Source organism: Symphalangus syndactylus, chromosome 15 (assembly GCF_028878055.3).
Source record: "Symphalangus syndactylus isolate Jambi chromosome 15, NHGRI_mSymSyn1-v2.1_pri, whole genome shotgun sequence".
Lineage (NCBI taxonomy): Eukaryota > Metazoa > Chordata > Mammalia > Primates > Hylobatidae > Symphalangus > Symphalangus syndactylus.
The window spans coordinates 84,516,620-84,538,180 of NC_072437.2; the positions used below are offsets into that span (position 1 = coordinate 84,516,620).

Here is a 21,561-nt window from a genome sequence, read left to right on the forward strand (position 1 = left end):
GACAAAGTAGAAGTAAATTTTTTGAAAAAGAGAAACACCAAGAGAGTAGCAGAAGCTGCTGAATTATAATATTGCCTACCCCACAGTTTTGGCTAGAATTTGCTCTGATGGCTAATAATTTACAGAGGCTTTGGAGTTTTTCCTTTTTGCTAACACACTGATTACATTTACATGGTGTTTTACAAGTTATCAAGCACAGCCATAGGCATGATCTTATCTAAGCTACTCTGTCAGTTAGCCAGGATGGGTACCAGCAGCTCCATTTTACAGACAATGAAATCGAGGCCCAGAGTTGTTAAGAGACTGGTTCCAACTCACATAAGCAGTGAAAGGAGAAGCCAACATGGGAACTCTCCTATTGTGGTTTTGACAGGTGATTTTTCCCCTGCACTGCATGAGGTTGGGAAAATATTTTATGCTTTGGACTCAGATGACCCAGGCTTAAACTTGCCAATTTTCTTGCCAGCAGTATGACTTTGAATATGTTACTAACTGCTCTGAATCTCAGTTTCTTCATCTGTAAAAAGAGAAAAATGATTCTACCTTGTCAGATTGTTGTGAAAATTTCATTTGGTAAAGCAAGAAAAGCAACCAGCTTAATGCTTGGCACACAGTAGGCACTCAATATACTTTCCCTGCAGTTAAAGATGAAATGATGAATGAGGGTAACTGTTAGATGACACCATGCCTCCTTGTTTACTTTAATTCCTGAAATGATCTCCTGTGAAAGAGAGAGTGTGTGTGTGCATATGTTAATGCATCTGTGCATATGCACACCTGTGTGCATGTCTTGGTGTATACCACACGCACCTGTGCACATCTCTTAGGGCACTGAAGTTGTTCTCTATGTTCTTAGGCTTTGTGGAACCAGACATAGTGATCAAACATAGAGAATATTTCTACTGCAGATAACTAGAAACTAGATCATGGCAATAAAGCTAATCGAACCAGATGGATCCTAGCTCTGTGACATGGCTGACTTCCAGAAGCACAGGCTTTTTTGCTCTCAAATACCAGGATGATGCCTGGAGTTCTGAGTCTGATGACCTGGAAGATTTGGGGTAATTCCCTTTAGTAGACACAGCTATGGACTCACACAAAATTGCATTCGTTTTTGAGTCTACTTTATTTACAGTTATTTATTCTTTCTTGAAAACTTTTATCATAGCCTTGATTAAAATAAGTTCATAAAATAATCTTCACTGTATTTGTTACATATGGCACAGAATAATTTAGCACTTTATGTCTCGTTGATGCACAAATGGGAGAAGCACCCTTTGCTAAAAGCAGTACAGTGACTTAGTTCAATTTGGCTAAGGTAGCACTTTAAAAAATTACCATGAGATGGCGCTGTGGCCAAGTAGATGCAGTATGCTTTAGCCCGTTTTCCCTAATTATGGCAGTTAATTGCTTTTTTTTTAATATAAAGGAATCTATCATTCAACTTAAAGTAGAGCAAGGTTTGTTACTCCGTTTTAATAGTATTGATTAAAAGTGAATCCTTTAATCACAGATCTATAAATCATTTGACAACTGTGTTTCACTTAGGTGTGAGTCTGTTTAAAAAGCCATAGTAGTCAGAAAATCGCCAGACTAAACAAAGGGCCCAAAGGTACCATTTTATTTACGATCAAGAAACTATATATGTGGACCATTGTTTTCGCCACCCTCAGAGACTTGTCATAAAAGTTCTTCCACAAAATTAGATTAAATTCCAGTTTATTTAAAGAGCTGATATTTTTGTTACACTTTAATCTCCTTTGCAGCAATGGAAGGTCATAGAAATATTAGAACATGAATTCACATTTAAATAAACATGATACAAACATGCACACATGTGTATATACTGAGTGTTTTCATTGACTTGCTTTTCGTCCATATAAATATATAAATATTGAATAAAGTGCATGAGAACATGTCTGTACATATATACAGCTACACATTTGCCTGTACAGTATACATTTGAATAGATACTTATGGAAGAAAAAAACACGTACACATTTGTAATATATAGGTAGTCAAAAGACATCTATCAGGCAACATTAATGTTCATTCTGATCAAGATTGAGTATATGGGGGTAGAATCTGTAATCTTTTCCCTAATATATAATGAAATGTGCAGAGTTATAAGTGAAGGCAAAATACATTAGAGCGGAGACATTTTAACATTTATATTTTCATCAGTTAGTATGGTATCATAAGGAGTAGTTCAGTTCAAATGCAGCCTTGGTACTAGCAGCATATTATACATTCTATCTTTGAAAGAGTGAACCATCTTTCAACATATCTATGAGGACATAATGAGAATTTTATGCATTTCCAAATTACACAATGACACTTCCCACATTCTTTAGTTTTCAAATCTGTATTTTTTTCCAAAGGTTTAGGGCAAAAACTGTTTCTGATTCAATAGAAATGCTTCAGCATTGTAGTCATATATCTAACATTGATTCCAATAACAACATGCAATTTAACCTTGAGTGTTATAATATCAAGGTACATTAACTGTTGTTAATCTCTTTTTCCCTTTAGTAACCATTTCAATGAAATATTATAATATCTGCTTTTCTATTAGGGAGCCCAGTGTCAATGAGTAATACTGAAATGAGTGAGTTTTTGGAGAAATAGAAGAAAAATTTTGCTCAAAACTATGGTAGTTATAAATTGGCTTCAGATTGAGGTGCATATTTCTAAATTAATTGCAATGTTAAGCCTCAAGTGATGTTTTCCCCCTCCTTTATTTGTTTGGTGTTTATTGGTAACCAATCAGGAAAACTTATTTTTAAAACTACTCTCACAGTTGAAACAAACTTATTTCTGAACCAGGTAAGAAGGAAATAAGTTGAAAGGATTCTAAAAATAAGTCTGTTTATATTTTTTGACTAAGACCATTTCAGTTTAGTCATTTTCTTTTTTTCTTTCTTTTTTTTTTTTTTTGTGATAGGGTCTCGCTCTGTTGCCCAGGAGGAAATGGCAGTGGTGTGAAGTTGGCTCACTGCAGCCTTGAGCTTCTGGGCTCAAGTGATCCTTGTGTCTCAGCCTCCCGTGTAGCTGGGACCACAGTTGTGTGCCACCAGGATCAGATAATTTTTTGATTTTCTTTGTAGAGACAGGGAGGTCTCACTTTGTTACCTAGGTTGGTCTCAAACTCTTGGCCTCAAGTGATCCTCCCATCTCAGCCTCCCAAAGTGCTAGGATTACACGCATGAGCCTCCGTGCCTGGCTGAGCCATTTCGTTTAAAGGCAAGGATTTTGTTTTAATTATTTTTATATTTCTCATATCTAGAAATTTGCTTCACACATAAATGTACACTCAATAGATGATCGTGGAACCAAGCAGAAAGGTTTTAATAAATAGTATAAACCAATGGATCTGAAAGCATCAATTTACCTGATGAGTGTCATAGGAAAGTCACCTGCTTTTTTACAGAGATGTCCTAGGACTCTACCACTGTCAGTAGCCGGAAACCTGAGCTCATCCTCAATCCTGACACAGTTACATCAATATAGGTTTACTGCTCAAAAGAGTGCATGCATGATGCAGTCATTTCACAGCAAGTTACCAAATACCTCGATAGTGCTGTTTTAGAGAAGCAATGGCTAGAAACGCATTTGGTAATGTTAAATCATCCTTTTGCTAGTTTACCTAGAAGAACAAATATTAAACAAGACCACACAGGAAATTCAGAGTAAAGCACAAGAAGTAGAAGAGAAAGCAGCAATAGTTATTGAATAACATTTGAAATCTTTTTCACTTCTGAGAATTAACTTGAAATGCAACAAATGCCAGCAACCTTGTGAATATTTCAAAATGGTATCTATGAAAAAGCAGGAATGAAAAATGTTGTCAAGTATTTCATTTAATTATCTTAGCAATACAGATTTTATAACACTGACCTTAGTGTCTTTTTTTCTCCTTTCAAAATATATACTGTAGTAAGTTTTAAAGATAATTTTTAAGAGGCCATTATATTCAATAAAATTTTCACTATTTATAGCTATTTTTATTTACAGCAATAGGTAACCAACTCAATCCCATGTCATCAATGAACAGCATAGCAGCAAGGTTTCCACTTGAAAATAGAAGTTAATTTAGATTTACTTAGGGCTTCATAATTATACAATAAAAGTGAATCATTTTAAAGACATATCATTTACAATGTTATAAATAAGTATCAGAAAGCTCACAGCTGAAATGCTGTCAGAACATTTTCCAAGCACACATTTTGTAGCATTGAACCCCGCTTTTCATTGACAGAATAAAATGAGGCATACAGATATGATTGTTGGTTCCACTAGACTTGTCTAATTTTTTCCAATCTCTTATTTTTTTTTTTCCAGATAGGTGAAAGCTTGCTCAGTGTGCCCTCCACAGTTGCCACGGCAACTAGCCTATCACACACAGCTCACCTTTTCATTCACTCTGTCGCTATTGTCTTTAGAAGCATCTTCAGAATGCTGCTTTCCTAGAGCAACCATTGAGCAGTCATTATCTGTTGTCTTGGCATCTTGCTTTGAATTCTTTTTTTGTCCCATTTGAAGTTGGCTAGACTTGTAGGCCAAAGCCGGTATAGTGTTCACTAAAATTAACTGCAATGGTTTTTTGTTTTCCTTGTACTGACACTGAATATACCGTGAAAAGGCTGACCTATAGGTCTTGTTGAACAGTGTGTAGACTAGTGGGTTGACTGCTGAAGAGAGATAACCGATCCAAACAAACACATTGAGCAGGGCCCCAATGACATCCTCATTGCAGGACTCTTTGCAGATGACGGCCATGATGTTCGTGATGAAGAAAGGGCACCACATCACCACAAACAGGAAGAAGACGATGCCCAGCACCTTGCATGCCTTTTGCTCATTGCTGATGGACTGCATAGTCCTCCTGCCTGTGTAGGACCCTGGCTCCCTATGGATCGACCGCTGGAAGAGCTTTTCTGAAGACAAAGAACTCTGAGGGAGGAAGCTGAAAGAAGCTAATTTGGCCCGTGTGCCATGATCACTTACACACAAAGTAGCTTCTTTCTGGAGTGACTTGATAGTTAGAAAGTAGGTGATCACCATGATGGTTAAGGGAATGAAAAATGACACAAAAGAGCCGATCAGGACAAAGTTATCATCGGCGAGTAAGCAACTCCCCTCCTTAAAGACCTTCGAATCGTCCTGTAGCCCAAAGACTGGTATTGGCATGGATATACCTGGAGTTGAACAGAAAATGAAACATGATTATTAAGGAATTGAGTATATGAAGGCAAGAGCATCACCACATAATGTTGGCTATTGACAAGATTTTATATCAACATTGTTTAAAATCTTAACATACTTTGAGAATTTAAAATTCCTTTGGACTTACATATGTGTTTTGTAAGTATATATTACGTAGTTCCTTGTATGTTATATTGCCATATGTAGCTAACCCTTTACTTATAAAGAAGTATAATAAATCTAGCTTTATTTTTTATGCCATATTATTCTGATTATAATATTATACTTATTAATTGAAGAAACACACAGAGGCAAATAAACTAAAAAATGTCCAATAACGTCACCATCTAGAGATAGCCACAATTAACAACTGATGCGGTTCATTTTATTTATCTATTCATTTATTTATTTATTTTTGTCTATGAAAATCTAGAATATAGATTTGTTTCTTTTTTTGACGCTGTTCGTTTTAGATACATTCACACACTTACCATGTGCACACATTTTAAAACAGAATTGAGGTTCTTTTTCACAAACAGTTCTGTATCTTTTTTTAAAATGTAATATGTCACAAGCATGGTTTATATATAAAAATAACTATAAAATTTTAAATATAGTTTATTTTCTCTCTAGAAAATTTGGGAGGTATAAAAATGTAACAATGAATAAAGAAAAATAATATGCGTTCTCCCCAGTCAGGGGCAACCATAATTTACATTTTCATCATTTCTTCTTCCACTTACATGTACATATAAAAACAATGTGTATCTGCAGTACTTTACATGCAGTACTTTGTATCTTACATGTTTTAGATCTTTTTATTCCATTTAACATTATAAATCATGATAATTGCACATAAAATATTTTTGAGAAATACAATTTTCTAATATTAATTTAAAATAACTTTAACCAATTTTAATTCTTTTTAAAAAAGCTTTTATTATGGAAAATTTTTAACATACACACGACTAACAAACCAAAAACCTAACCCAGTACAGTGAAATTGTCACCCAGCTTCAAAGATTATCAGCTCAAGCCCAGTCTTGTTTCATCCATACGTCCTCTGGCTGCCATCCCTCTCATGTTATTATGAAGCAAATCCTAGACATCACGTCATCCAATCTGAAAATATTTGTTACGTAGATCTAAAAGCCATGTGCTCTTAGACAAACCTAATATTTTCACAATACCATTCTCACTCCTAAATAGAAGTTTAATATTTCCTTAATATTAAATGTAGAGTTAGTGTTCAAATTTCCAATTGTCCCATAAAGGTTGTTGTATGTTTTTAGTAGTAGAGCATTCATAAGGGTGGATTACAAAAAAAAAGACAGCCATAGACTTTTTATTGACAAATATAACAGGTAGGTATAGGATGAGATAATACAGGGGAACATGGGCCTATATGGTCCATTGCTCCATCACCCAGATTTGGGGGATCTGTAAAGCTCCCTCAGGTACAGGGATTAGGCAGAGGAGGAAGCAGAAGTGAATAAAGGCAACCCCTGGCCTCTAATCATGCTACATGCCCCACATGATGATAGCACCTTTTTAAAGGAAGATTAGACTGGCCATGTTGTGCAGTTTCACCACCCAACCCCCACCATGGACAACCTCTCTGCTCCTGGGGAAATAGGCATATCTTTCTCTACTGGACTGGGATGGTTGGTCCAAGGCAATCATGAGATGGCTTATTCTCTCTGCCATAAAGGTAGAATCAGGATGACAAAAAAGAGAGGAAACATGAATCAAGTACTCTGTAAAACTTAGTTTAAGATTGTTTCTTTCATGAAATGGTAGATATTGCAGGGACAGCCTGGGAGAAAAAGGCAGAAAAAAAGTTCCCTTCTAACTCCTGCCCATATTATCAGCACACTCAGAATTGTAGAATGAAGAGTGTCGTGGTTACTGCTTCTGACCATCTTTAGAGTCTAATACGTGGTCTCACACCAGCCAAGAACACTGGTTTATTCCAGAGTTGGGGGCCACTGCCTCACTCTTGCCATCCATCTGGAAAAAGGTTTTTGGAGAATCTCTAAACTAACTTCTGCATACTCAGAACAGAGTTCCACTTCATCCAAGCACAGACATGACTGTCCTAACCTCATGTCACCTCACATTGGCCATCGTGGCCAGGAGAGAACATTGAGTTGATATAATATTCAACACAAGTCTTTCTTAGTGACATTTGCCATTATCTTCAAAGACTTAATTGACAATATTTGTCACTTGCCTATGCAAGCCCATCCAGGATTCTTGGAAGGTGGAGATAAATGACATCAGAGCTGTTTATAAGGACACTTATTGTGGCTAATGACTCTTCATTTCCTCCATCCCTCTCTGTTTCTGGCCCATTGTTTGCAACATTCAAGAAGAGATTGATGAGCTGTGCCTCCAAGGGGAACATCTTCTGAGACCCTGGATATTGACCAGTTTTGCTTATCCTTCAGAAAATTCTTGATTGTAAAAGTAAGGGCATGATTTCTAAGAAGAGTGTTTTTCTCCCAGTGTTTGAATCTGGATCTGTGAAAGATATTTCCTGTACTCATGTACAAGGTCTTGTTAGACAGCATAGTTGCTCATTGATTAGAAAGGATGCTTTGTTCATCCATTTGAGACATCCCTGGATTTGAGTCTTTGCTGTGGCTCTGGGCTCCTGAATTGGCTACTTCATTCCTATAGTCCCCACTTCTTCATCTATCATGGGAGGCTGGCACCAACATACCTTCATGTATTTGGTGAGGATAAAATGGATCAAATTTGCAGAGCACCTAGCACAGCACCCAGTCCAGAGTGATGTTCTACCAGTGGTCAATAAACATGAGAGTAGCTTTCTCTGCAAAATTATTTATATTAAATATATCAACATTATTTTATTCTAATCCATTTTGCTTAGCTTGTATACACTAGATTTTATATAGCAGATCTTTTTAAACCAAAAGAGGCTAAAAAGACTTTTGGCCATTGGCCATAGAATTAACACTGATGTAATTTTAGCTTCTGCCAGGGTGACGCCGGGTCTTAATCAATTTTAATTTTGTACAGCTGGAACTGTTGATTACTTTTTCTAATGTGATGAATTACAGCATTACTATTAGTCATGATACACATAAACAAGATATCAACCATCCAAAAAAGGTGTGTGATTTTGTTATTAAACTCTTGAGTGTTCCTTTTTCTAATTAATACAAAGGAAGTAAATACCTTGAGAGCCTTTTGCCCTATTTGCTTATAATCTGGTAATTTACATAAGTGGAAATTCTCAATTAACCAGAATGTGGGCTTACCTAAAATGCCAAATTATTTAATTATTTGGAATAGTGTCTTTGGTTGGACACACACACACACACACACACACACACACACAACCTTACAGAATAGCCCAGTTTCTGAGAGGGGTGATGGAGTCATCTGCACTGAAATAGAGAATCCCTCTCTTAAATGCCTGGGATAAAAAGCCACTCTTCAAGAGGATGTGGTAAGAGGTTACAGGCAGAGTTGTTCTGTCTGGAAGGGGGACATTAATTCGGATAGTGGAGAATCAAGCTGATCAGTTATTTAAATGGCCTGTTCATCTTCACATATAACAAAAACATCCTGAATACTATCATACACCATTCTTTTTCTGTGCCTCACTCACAGTAACTGGTCAGCTAAGGGTTGTAGAAAGAATAACCAGAAAGTTAAAGTAATGCTCTATAAAGAGGAGAGGAAATTTTATGTCAAAAAACTAGAACACATAGATAGGTTTTGTGGGTACAATCAGCAGCTCAAAAGCATGTGCCTCTACCAAGAGAGAGAAGACATGGGCTAATATCCAATATTGTGGTCACAGCCATCTCTGGGGCATTAATTATCTGGCTGCTTTGTTTGATAATAGCTGCTTTTGGAGACCTGACATCTCTCACTTGAAATTTCTGCATATAAAGCATTTTCCTTTATGAACAAAACAGACAGTAACTTGAATTACATGACTCTGCATTTTGTTTAATATATTTTTTTCTGAGGAGTGGAAAACAGCAGTCAAAATTCAATATCAGTATTGGATCCTCTATGTAGCATTTTATTTCCATTGAAACTCAGACAATAAAGTGAATGGGAAACCTTGACACCTAAGAACACAAAAGCTTTGGTTGGTGTCTTTCTTTCGGCATAGCTCTGCTTACTTCCTGCACATAAATTTTGCACCTCTAGTTAATGTCTTACCACAGGCTGCATAAATAATTCACTTTGAACCGCTGACTGTGAAGGACTGGCTTTATTCTTCATCTTGGACTTTTTCTGAGACAGTGTACATTTCTTGGGAAATAAGAAGATTGCCTTCCTAGATAACCATCCTCTCGTAGGGAACAGGACAGTGGCAGTCCCTAGGGCCCTCAGCTGGAAAGGAGGTGGAGGGCACAGAAGTTATTTCGGAGCTTTTGTGAAAAAGATTGAAATTTGGGTTCATAGGTTTCTGTTCCCCAAACTGCTACCTTTTCTTTGAATTTTAATGCATGCTGTGTTTTTCAAGTTATAAGAACAAATTTACTAGTAGTTTGACAGAAAACACCACTGGTAAACACTGCAGGATAATCCTCATATTACAGGGAAAGAAGAATTGAATATATAGGGCAACTGCCAATGGGACTCACTATCCTTCTGATACAGAGTTGCTAAATTCCTTCTAATCTATGTATGGTGTGTTGACAAGGCAGATGTACATAAAAATGAGAGCTACACAAACATGTCAGTTACCCAAAAGCTGTATGTTTCTTCTTCTCAGATTAATTCCTAATAGCTCTGATAATAAATTGCAACTTTTCAAGGTATTATCACACATATTCATTCACTCTAAATTGATTTTTACAAAATTGTTAAAACATTACCCACACCTTCTTATGGGGCAGATGAAAATCTCACTTTACAGATATGAAAACTTGGGCCTACCAAGCTTAAGTAATTTAGTTAGAATCACACAGAAAGTTGGGGGCAAAATCAAGACCTCTACTTAGGGTTCTTAATTCTTATGGTGGATTTTTAAAAACTGCTTATTTGTTCCTTTGAAGGTAGTTACAAAAGTCTGTGACTACCTCTGAGGTTTTTAACATTGGCTTCAGGAAGTCTGTGATAGTCCTAAAATCTGAAAAATTTGTATATATGTATATTTCCTTGGAGATAGATCTTTCCTTAGATGGGCAGAAAAATTCTAGCCCCTAATATGACTAATAAGCACTCAATTACACCAATTGATATGGTTTCATTCTGTGTCCCCACCCAAATCTCATCTTGAATTGTAATCCTCATAATCCCCACATGTTGGGACAGGGACCTGGTGGGAGGTGATTGGATCATGGGGAGGTTTCTCCCATGCTGTTTTTCATAATAGTGAGAGTTCTCATGAGATCTGATGGTTTTATAGGTGTTTGACAGTTCCTCCTTCCCATGCTCTCTCTCACCTGCCACCATGTAAGATGCACCTGCTTCCCTTTCTGGCATGATTGTAAGTTTCCTGAGGCCTCCCCAGCCATGTGGAACTGTGAGTCAATTAAACCTCTTTCCTTTATAAATTACCCAGTCTTGGGCATTTCTTTATAGCAGTGTGAGAACACACTAATACGCTGATGTTGCATATACAGCACAAACTCTCTCTCTCTCTCCACCGCCCCCACCAGTGATTTTCTGTACCTTGATTTTTTTTTTTTTTTGCATTCATCTCAAAAACACAAGTTCCTCTAGCCAGACATTAAATTCATTGAGGCCAGAAAAATAGTTCAAAAATAAAATCCTTATAATCAGCAATTAGTTTCTTTCAAATACTAGGGAAGTTATTCTCAACTTTAGCTGCACATTAGAATCACTGAGGGAGTTTGAAAAGTTACATTGCCTGAGCCTCATTCCCAGGGGTTCTGATGTTAGTACTTTAAAAAATATAAATGCTCAGGCACTACATAAACATGAAAACATCAACCACTCCAGGGATCTCTGTAAGTGGTTGTGCACTGCAGAAGCTGGTGGCCTAATTGCCCCCATCATAGATTCCTTATAAAGTGGTCTCTGTCTCCTCTGACCCTCCTTCCTTTTCCTTTCCATTTCATAGCCTAGAGGTTGTGCTTCAGTATAAAGATCTTGCACTGAAAGGCGAAGAGATTGAATTCTGGCTTGTAGACAGGGCTTGTCAGCCGTCACTGCAACACTTAAGAACCCTTCTCTCTTGTCTCAGAGAAGATTGACTTTCATCTATCATTTCCCCCCCAGACAACATGTTACAAAACCCAAAGAGAAAATGAACCATATAATGTAATTTGAATAAATAACCAGAGCCTTGTTTTGTTGTTGCAATCACAAGTAATAAGGCAACTTCTGCTGATGATTATGTTAGTCAGCTTAATTTCATCTTACTTCTACATTGTAGGCATCGATCAAAATATCACATTTGTACGTCATCAATGATACAATTATGACTTACAAATCAAAAATAATAATAATAAAAATAAAACTCTTCAATGCTACAGAAAGTTGGGGGCAAAATCAAGACCTGCCTCTTTCTTTTTTAATGAGTGGATATTACACTATCTACCCATAGCAGGTGCTCTTTTCTAGGCTGCATATTTAGCAACGTGCTCATGAGTAAAGATTTATTTAGAAAAAAAAACTCATCTCTGTCCTACGTTATTGGGTCCCATCTTGAAAGTATTGTATCCTTTCTCCCATTTGTAACAAGGGGGCAGATTTTGGAGTGATTCTCTCTGAAAGCTTGGAGAACAAGTCTTACATGTGACATGTCTCATTTCAGAGACTCTGGTCTAGAAGATGTGGGGAGAAACAGTCATGGTGTCTGGAAAGTTAGGTTGTGGCAGGTGCGCACATAATCCAGACCCACAGCAGTCAGTTCTCTTTCCTCCAGCCTCGCTTGTATGTGGCATCCTAAAGCATCTTTTCCATCATATTACACAAGAGCCTATAGTGTCCCTAACACTCGAGCAATTACCAGCTACTCAGCCCACCCTACAGGGTCTTTGTAATCTGATTTTAACATAATTATTCTACTTTCTCAGTAGTCATATGGTGTTCTCTCTCTGTTACTCTCTTCTTTATGTTATGTCTTGAACTATTCAGGAGGATATTACCCATAGCAAGATTTTTCAACCAGTCACAGAGTGTGATTTGAGGAGCCCCCAAGTCCTGCCTCCTCTCATATGTGTCTCCTCTCAGTAGCTTGCTTGGTATACGGTAGTCCTCCTTATCCTTGCTTTCTCTTTCCATAGCTTTGCTTACCCAGTCAACCACAGTCTGAAAATATTAAATGGAAAATGCCAGAAATAAACAATTCATAAGTTTTACATTGTGAACTGTTCTGAGTAGCATGATGAAATCTTGTGTTGTCCTACTCCACCCCACCGGGGACATAAGCCATCCCGTGGTACAGTGGATCCACGCTGCAGATGCTCTGTGCCCATGAGTCACTTAGTAGCCATTTCAGCAGATCAACTATTGTGGGATCACAATGCTTGTGTTCAAGAAACCCTTATTTTACCTAAGAATGGCCCCAAAGTGCAAGAGTAGTGAGGTTGGCATATTGTTATAATTGTTCTATTTTATTATTAATGATTGTTAGTCTCTTACTGTGTCTAATCTATAAATTAAACTCTATCATAGGTATGTACACATAGAAAAAATATAGTATATATATAGTATATATAGGGTTCAGTATAATCCACAGTGTCTGGCATCCATTAGGGGTCTTGGAATGTGAGCCCCAAGGATAAGGGGAAACTATTGTACTGCAGTGTCTCTCTGTTAGAGTGAGAGGTCCCATTCTGTGTACCTATAACACCCTGGAGGGTTGACTATTAACCTAAGTTCATGGTGCAGCAGCACAGAGATGCATAGCAGGGAGGACTCCTGAGGGCATAGGCCTTGGAAAGGAAGATTGCTCTTGGAAAGGAAGGGAAGACATACAAGATTGCTCAGGGATGCAGGTCTGAGGGAGGTATGGTGGCTGTGCCATGCTGGACTGTTCGTAAAAGCCCGGAGTACCATGGGGAAGGGGCAACGTAAACAGCTACTGGGAGGTACAGAGATTTACTTTTCATTTTTGCCCTGGACCAATTTTGATGCCTTCCTTTCCCTGAAATGCTATACCAATGAGTGGGGGCTCCAGGATTTCTATGTAGCAGAGGCTTAGGAGTGGCGGCTGGAGGGCATGAGGGAATGAGGCAACCTGTCTTGAGGCTACATTTGCATAGAAAACACATTATTGTACTTTAACTGTACAATTATTTGGGAGTGCTTTGGGAATCTGCAGATGGAGATCATGTTTCCAAACCACATCCTACAATTTTTTTCAAAACGTATCTCAAGGCACATCCCCTACATGAAACCTTCCCCAGATTAATTCTCTCTTTAATGAGAACTATTTTTTTTACTCAATATTCCTTCAACACCTCCATAAATAAATTATACTGTGCTAGTTCACCCTTTCAATATCTCAGAATTTTTCTCTAGACATGTCATTATATTCATGAGATGACATTCTCATTAATAGCAGGGATATCTTTTTCTTTGTGTATTGTAAGACATTCCAGCATCTAATGTGCTTCTGCTTATACTGGGAGCTTAGTAAATGCTTGTGGGATTGATGGGTAAACAAATGAGAGAGAGGAAAAAAAAAAGAGAGAGTTGGGAATTATAATACACTTTATAGATACAGCTTGAAATTACTGAATAATTTCATAATGCTTCCCTTCATTTTTGTTGGGAAAACACAGTAATGAGGCTGCCAATTAGCCACATAGGGTGGAAAAAAGAAAATGGATATTTATATGATACATAATTTGTATACTCTTTTAAGGGAGTCACATATAGGATTAACCAGCACATGAGCTGACCACCTTAACAGCTAAAATCACAAGGGAAAAGATCACTGTAGAACATGGTGCCTAGTGAGAATCAGGAGACCTGGGTTTATTCCTGTCTGTTCTGACTCATATCCTGGATCTAGGCCCGTTATTTTTCACAAAGTGTCTTTCAGGTAAATTAAACAAGTATGTATCAGCAAACTGGAGCATGAATATAGTGGGAAAATCACAGAATTTGGAATCACAAGACACAGGTTTGCCTCCAGACTCTGTTAATCACTAGCTGGGTGACCTTAGGCTGCTTAACCTTCAAGCTTCCATCTGTAAGGTGGAGATAATATAAAGAGGCCTCCTCTAATTCTCATGCAAGGCTTTGGTGAAAAAGCAGTGAGATGATGAGTCTGAATCATTTTGTAAAGTTTTAAGATTTATTTAGACGAGAGTGATTATAATTTACTTAGCACTATGTGAGACTCTGGGTGAAGCAAAAGACCTTTGAGACGTTTCATGATGTCTAAGATCTTTTTTTTTAAGCTTTTTACTATGGAAATTTTTAAACACACGAAACTAGAGAAAATAGTACTGTGAACCCTATGTACCATCACCCAAGTTCAATACAAACATAATGTCTAAGATCTTATAGGGAAAACAAAATATACACAATTGATTTAGGAAGGCAGCAGTGCAGGACAGAATGAGATCAAGAGGCAAAATAGATGACATAGATAAATTCCTATGTGATGTCAGAGTGCGAGGCTCATTGTGGGTTGGCATCCCTGGGAAAGGCATTGGAGCTGAGCTGGGCCTGTGAATGAATAGAATCTGGACAGGGATCAGGCAAGGAGACAGGAGGGATCTCTCCACCCTGGGCCAAGGTGTGCCTGGACTTGCTGGGGCTGAGGCAGTCTGTTGTCTGGTACGCAACTGTGAACTCAGGAGCAAGTGCACACATTGCTTATCACTTACCAGAAGCATTGAGCGGGTCCTCTATCTGTGATAGCAATCAATTTTGTTCCTTCATCCATCAATCAAGTAGTAATTGAGCCTCCACTGAGCTAGGTACTTGAGGAATTTGAGGGGAAGGTGGTTGAGTGTATAATCAGTTACTTTACAATCTAACACCTTCACTACCATTCATTAATTCATCACTCCAAAAAAAAAAAAAAAAGAAAAAAAGACTAGGGAGGCAGAGGATACAGAGATATAAGCAGAAAACTAGGATCTTACAGGGAAATATATCTGCTTCTGCTTCAGTCTGTTGTGAAGTTACATAGCATGTATCATCTGGAAAACTCCCTACCCTTTTAAAAAGGTGAATGGTAGGAAGGAAAATAGTATCATAGTCATGCACCCATAACAATGTTTCAGTCAACATAGACTGCGCACACAACAGTGGTCCCGTAAGATTAGAGTAAGATTATAACACTGTATTTTTACTATACCTTTTCTGATATGTTTAGATACACAACTACCATTGTGTTATAATTGTCTATGGGGTTCAGTACAGTAATACTCTGTACAGATTTGTAGCCTAGGAGCACTAGGCTGTCCCACACAGCCTAAGTAGGGAGCATGCTACGCCATCTTGGTTTGTGCAAGTACACTCTGTGAGGTTCACACAGGATGAAATTGCCTAATGATCCATTTTTCAGAAACTATCCCCTTAATTAAGCGATTCATGACTATATTTTGAAAATAGTATTGACCCCCTGGACATCCTGAAAGGATCTTAGGTATCCCTGGGAACCTGCAGAATATGTTTTGAAAGCTACTGATACAGGAGAAAAAAAGCCATTAGTTTGCAAGGAGAAAACCCAAATTTGGATCTCCTCTGGTTTTAAGCAAGTTATTTAATCTCTGAGTTTTTTTCTCCCATAAAATGGGGATTAACTGTGTACCCTTCAAGAGATGATCATGAGAAATATAAATGAGAATTGCTACCCTTATATAGTAAATATAAAGTAAATACTATATAGTAAATATAGTATTGTCTAACAGCTGGCAATTATAGAGAAGAATGTTCTACAGCCGTCCTTAATGCCCAGAGTTCTTCATTCTGTCTAAAAATCTCTGCGTAGCTGAAACCTCCAACCACTCTTGTTTGGTGCTAACAGAAATGAAAACCAGTTTAATACCATCTTTATATTTAGTTTAAAAATCTGTGCATTGCTTGCCACTTTGCACATAGGTCTCTGTTAATATGGAACCAGTTCATCACCCAAGATAGGGGTCCTGCAGAGGAAGAATGTTTCCCAGAATGGCTGATAATGGTGTCCTCAGTGAAAATTGAATGACCTCTTCTGTGGATGGTGACAATGAAGTCGAGTGCCAAGGGTGCTGAGTAATGGGTGTGCAATGTCATATTGCCTTAAAAGTACACATTGGGATTCACAGAACAAGGACAAAAGAGAGACTTCCGCTGTGTACTTCTCTGTGGGAAGAAGGGTGGTCATATGAAATCTGGGACTTTTTTCACAGGTGTCGTGTTAATATGGAATCAGTTCTTTGCACAGAGGTCTATGTTAATACAGAATCAGTTCCTCACCCAAGACAACAGAAGGAACTGCCACTGTGTCACTAGTGTCATTTCTGTACTGGGAATTCAGTCATGCAAGCCCTGGAAACCTGACACCTCAGCTGTGCTGGCAAAAATGGGGGTGGCTGACTCCTCCTGTTTGTTCATTTTGCTCTTTTCCAAATTGCGGTTTTGCCAGCATGCTGCTCTTTGGTGGAACCGAGGCTATAAGCCAATGTCCTAGCTACAAAGAAGGGTGGGAATTTGAGTTTTGATTCTTGGGAATTTCCCAAAATATTGAAAGGCTAGTTGAAAGAAATATGGTAGGCACCCACTTCACTCGACCTGCGGCATGATTTGTAGCTGCCATAATTGGGGCAGTGGGCGGGGGTGCCTCTTTCAAAGATGGATCTGCTAGGATTTCTACCCTTTTTCAATTTCCCACTTTTTTCCCCTATGATCTTCCTCTCTTTTTCTGGCATCTCTGCAGTCAACATAAGTTCAAGTGTTTAACAGTTAAAAATGAATCCATCTGAAAACATAAACTATATACCAATAGCTATCATCTCAAGTGCTTACAGGGCCAGTGTAGTAATGTAATTGAGCTACCTGTTGGCAGATAAGATGACAGGAAGGGTGTTGCTTGGTAAACTGGATAGTGTCTGAGGGCAATCAAGTTCAATACAATAAGAAACAAAACACATTGTGCAAGCCAAACAAAACAGATCTGTGGGCTAGACACATTTTTCATTATTCAATTAGCTTGGCACAGGTTTAGAGCTTTACAAATTTCTTTTGGGTTCTTCTTTATTTCCATCTCTTATGGACTTCTCATCTTGGCCTTGCTCTTGTGGTCACTGTTCTCGTCCTGATCAGCTGTCACTATTTGTACCACAAGGCCCAAACAACTTTTTGTTTTGGGTCCTAAATCCTGAGATTAGGCAGGATCTTTCTTAGTTTGGGTTTCAGATGCACGCCTCTGGGATTCGGATAAAAATTGTTATCATGCAGATAGATTAGTGCCCCTGGGCACTATTTGGGGCACAGAAAGTCCCTAACTAGCAACTTCTTCTTGTAACCCAAGCTAAACTTCTGGATCTCCCTCTTGTCTTACCCACTGTTTCCTAGAGCTTCTAGGATTCTAGAAGCTTCTTCACAGTTTCACTTTTTATCTCTCAACAGTCTGGTTGACTGAGACCTCCAAACTGCCCATCCAGCTCAGGAAAGCCCAAGATGAAGAGCTTTTGGTTTTACTATCTTTCAGCGAGTGATATGAAAGCTGCTACTCTATGAGATTTCATTTAATCCATCTCCTAAAAAGTTTTACATACCCTGAAACATTAGTGATTTGGAGGGAGAATTTTTTGTTCATTTTGCAACATTGGAGAGACATTTCTATTGTCTAATTTCTGCTTGTGAAGGCCCTGTCTTCCCCAGTCTTAAGTATGCCTTTAGTTTGCAGAAAGATGTACTGAGTTCAGGTTAAAAGCAGCTTTAATCAAGAAGTTTATCTGGTTGTTTTCAAGAAGATCTTGTACAGATTTTTCTTGAAGAGATGAAATAGAGCTTAGCGATTATCTAAGGAAGCAGCTTTCTTTTACAGTTAATGAGCTGTTAAGCTCTCTGTGTAAGTTTAATCAGTAAAAAGTGGGGGAAAACCCCACATTTACAGGTGTCCACAATGCAACAGACACTGTGTAGGTCTTCACAGATGTCAGCACATTTCATCCTCACAAGGAACTCACGAGGAAGGAATTATTATTCCCATTTTACAGATGAAGAAAAGATATTCTATAACTTGGTCTAGGCCTTTGCACAAGCTAAGACTCAAATCTACATCTGATTTGTTTTCTTCTGTACTTTAATTTTTTGTTAGAATCTGGACCTCATGAACCCTAATCTAGTGTTCTTTTCATGACATCAGAAGAGTTTAGTTAGCTTTTTCATTGCTTTCATTTTGTAATTCATACTTTTTGGGTTTTAAGGATTAAGAATATTTACTTGTAAAGAACTTTGAGATGCATATGGAAATTACTGAGATCTGATATTACTTATACATGGGAAGCAGGAATAGAAACGGGAGATAGGAAACCGAAAACAACAAAACCTCCACCCCAAGGGCTAAGCATTGTCATAATAAGTAATGAACAACTGAGACATTTAGCTGCCTCCTCGGCCTCTCAACTTGGATGTCTCCAATGGGCATCCCTAATCTTACACGGTCACACTAGGACTCTGGGTTGCACTCGCTCACCCCCCACCTTTCCTTATCCCAGTAAATGGTCCTACCATCTATCCGGATATACAGCTTAAAAACTTAGGAGTCTCTTTCCATTATCCTGCCTTCGCAAAAGACTCACCAGCATTCTAAGAAGTCTACCTAATAATCTATCCTAATTTTACCTGCAAAATATACTTTTTGACCAAATCTACCTACTTCTCTTTCTCCACTGCCATCTCTGTACTCTAAGCCGCTAGGACTCCCACCTGCATTACCACAAGACCTTCCCCACTGCCCTCGAGGAGGTCCCATCCTTACCTGTGTATCTCTGAGCCTAAGACTCTCAGAGACCCGGCACTGCACTGAGAATACCATCCAAACTTCTTACTTTGGCTACAGGCCCTCAGAGATGTGGCTCTGCTGACCTCTCCTTCCTCCTCTCCTCTCACTCCCTCCCTTTCTTACTATACTTGAGCTGGACTGGCTGCATTCTGCTCCTTCAACCCTGTAAGCTGGTTACTTCATCAGGGCCTTGGGACTTGCTGTTCTCACTGCCAGGAACACACCACTCTCTACTGATATTACCATGGCTGGCTTCTTATTTGGTGTCCATGTAAATGTCCTCTCTCCAGTCAGCCTTCCTCACCCTGCCTGAGTCACTCTGTAGCGGATCTCTCTGATTTGTTTTTTCCTTTAGCATTTGCCACTGTATGAGATTCTCTTGTTGGTCTATTTATTAGCTTGTCATCTCTCTCTTTACATGACTGTGAGCTCCATAAAAGCAGATACTTTTCCTAAGACAGTGCATGGCACATAGTGTTTAAATATTAAACATGAAGTAAAGATTTCTGGAATAAATGAATAAGCAAATGCAGAGGCCTTTGGCAACACATGCAACATAAAAAGAAGAGGAGAGAACAATTATGACTACCTAGTAGACTTCCTCATTACCTTAGTTATCTGGGCAAGGGCAAGAAATTGCCCAAATATAGATCATCTGGGGGACTAACAATTCTGACAAAGTAGGGCTTTATAGAAGTTGAAGGTAAAGCTAGTTAATTTGAGGAGTTTCCATAGACACAGCCCTTTCTCTAATATCCTAGTTAATAACAATCCTCCATCTTTACATCCTAACAGTGCATCAGGAAGGACTATGTCATGGTGGTGGTAGTGAATAATAATGATAAAAAATAACACAATCAAATACTTATATGGTGCTTACTGTGCTCCAGGCACTATCCTAAGTGCTTTATACAGATTCACTCACTTACTCCTCACAGTCACCCTATGAGTTTGTGCTATTATTATCACTGTTTGCTGATGATAAAGTGGAAGCACAGAGAGGTTAGGTAAGTTGCCAAATGTCACACAGTAAGTGCTGAAACTAGAATTTTGAGCCACAGCCTGGCTCTGTAGTCTGTATTTTTCTATGCTGTGTAGCCTCAGCACACACTCGCCATCAGGTATGCAGGCTTGGGGGTCAAACTTCCTCACTTCAGAAAAGTTGCTGCCTCATTGCTGCTCAAGGCTGGCTCTTAGATCTGGAGCCTGGAATTCATGCAGTGTCCTACCTATGAAATCTTTTTGTGGGGACAGGCCTCATTTTATCTGTGCTTGTGTTGCAGGGGCTGTAAGTTTCTCATTTAGAGCCATTTACATGCTATCTATGGGAAGACTGGCTATAGAAACTGTCTTTTAAGAACTTAATGCTAAGGGGCGGTTATCTTTTACTGCAAGTCTTTAACGCACAACGCCAAGATCAACATTTTTTGAAATTATGATTTCCTCTGCTATTTTTTACAATGCTTATTTTCTTTCCATGGTTTCCAGCTAATTGGTGTCCTGCACCTGTGCTGATGTCGAATGTTTTTCCTCCAAATTAACCTATAGATGATTTCTAGGATGGGGGTGAGGATGGGGCAGAAACCTTTTGAAAAGGAGTGCAAAGGTTTATGTTCATGTGACTACGTACATTTTTCAGGAAAGAGGTAATTATCCCAATACTCTGCAACACAAAAAAGATTCTGAATCACTGAGCCTGGATGTACAAACACTATGTCTTGTGTGTATGTGTCTGTGTATGTGTGTGTTTCCTAGTAAAACCAGTTTCATATCTTCATAGTTCTATTTCTTCTGGATAGTACTTTTCTAAGAATATGGCAGTACTTTCTAATTTTAAAAGACATAAGAAACAAAAGTCACTGTAAAAATCTAATGAGCCAAATAGTTTATAAGAAAATGCAGGAAAAAGATAAAGAATGAGCTCCTTGATACATTGTATATTCTGGTTCAAACATAATACATGCACAGATACATACAGCACAAAACACACTAACTTTAATATCCCGCGGAGAAGTTAACTTGCTGGATTACATATATGCATGTTAAATGGGAACATTTATTGGAATAAGTCAGACCAAAAGAACACTTTCTCATGGAATATTTATATAATGGAAACAGGGATTTCTGAAAAATTGCTTCAGTTTTCCAGGTGACTTTACAAGGGCAGGATGGATGTAGAGTAACTGGGAGAGAGACTCTCCTTTTAGCAACATTCTGGGCATGAAAGGCAGTTGTGGATCTAGCCAAATAAGCTGCAAACTTCCCGATGATGTATTCACCGGTTTTCTACATTTTGTGATAGTAATAAGGAAGGTGTTAACTCTAGCCTGCTAAATGTTTGAATCTGATGCATTTTGTAATCTGCAGAATAATGGTCCTCAAAGATGCCTACATCTAACTCCTGGAAGCTGTGATATGTTGTGTTATATGGCAAGGAT

The 21,561-nt window shown here is 38.3% G+C and overlaps 1 protein-coding gene across 2 annotated transcripts in view; it reads right to left on the reverse strand.

Annotated features, from left to right (window-relative positions):
* Positions 1 to 1,598: 1,598 nt before the first annotated feature.
* HTR2A (5-hydroxytryptamine receptor 2A) overlaps positions 1,599 to 21,561 on the reverse strand; it is a 71,829-nt gene continuing 51,866 nt past the window's right edge. For both annotated transcript variants that reach the window (XM_055244529.2, XM_055244528.2), the window contains one exon: positions 1,599 to 5,198. In XM_055244529.2, coding sequence (XP_055100504.2) covers positions 4,396 to 5,198 — 803 coding nt within the window. In that variant the 3' untranslated portion in view covers positions 1,599 to 4,395. The remainder of the gene's footprint in view (positions 5,199 to 21,561) is intronic.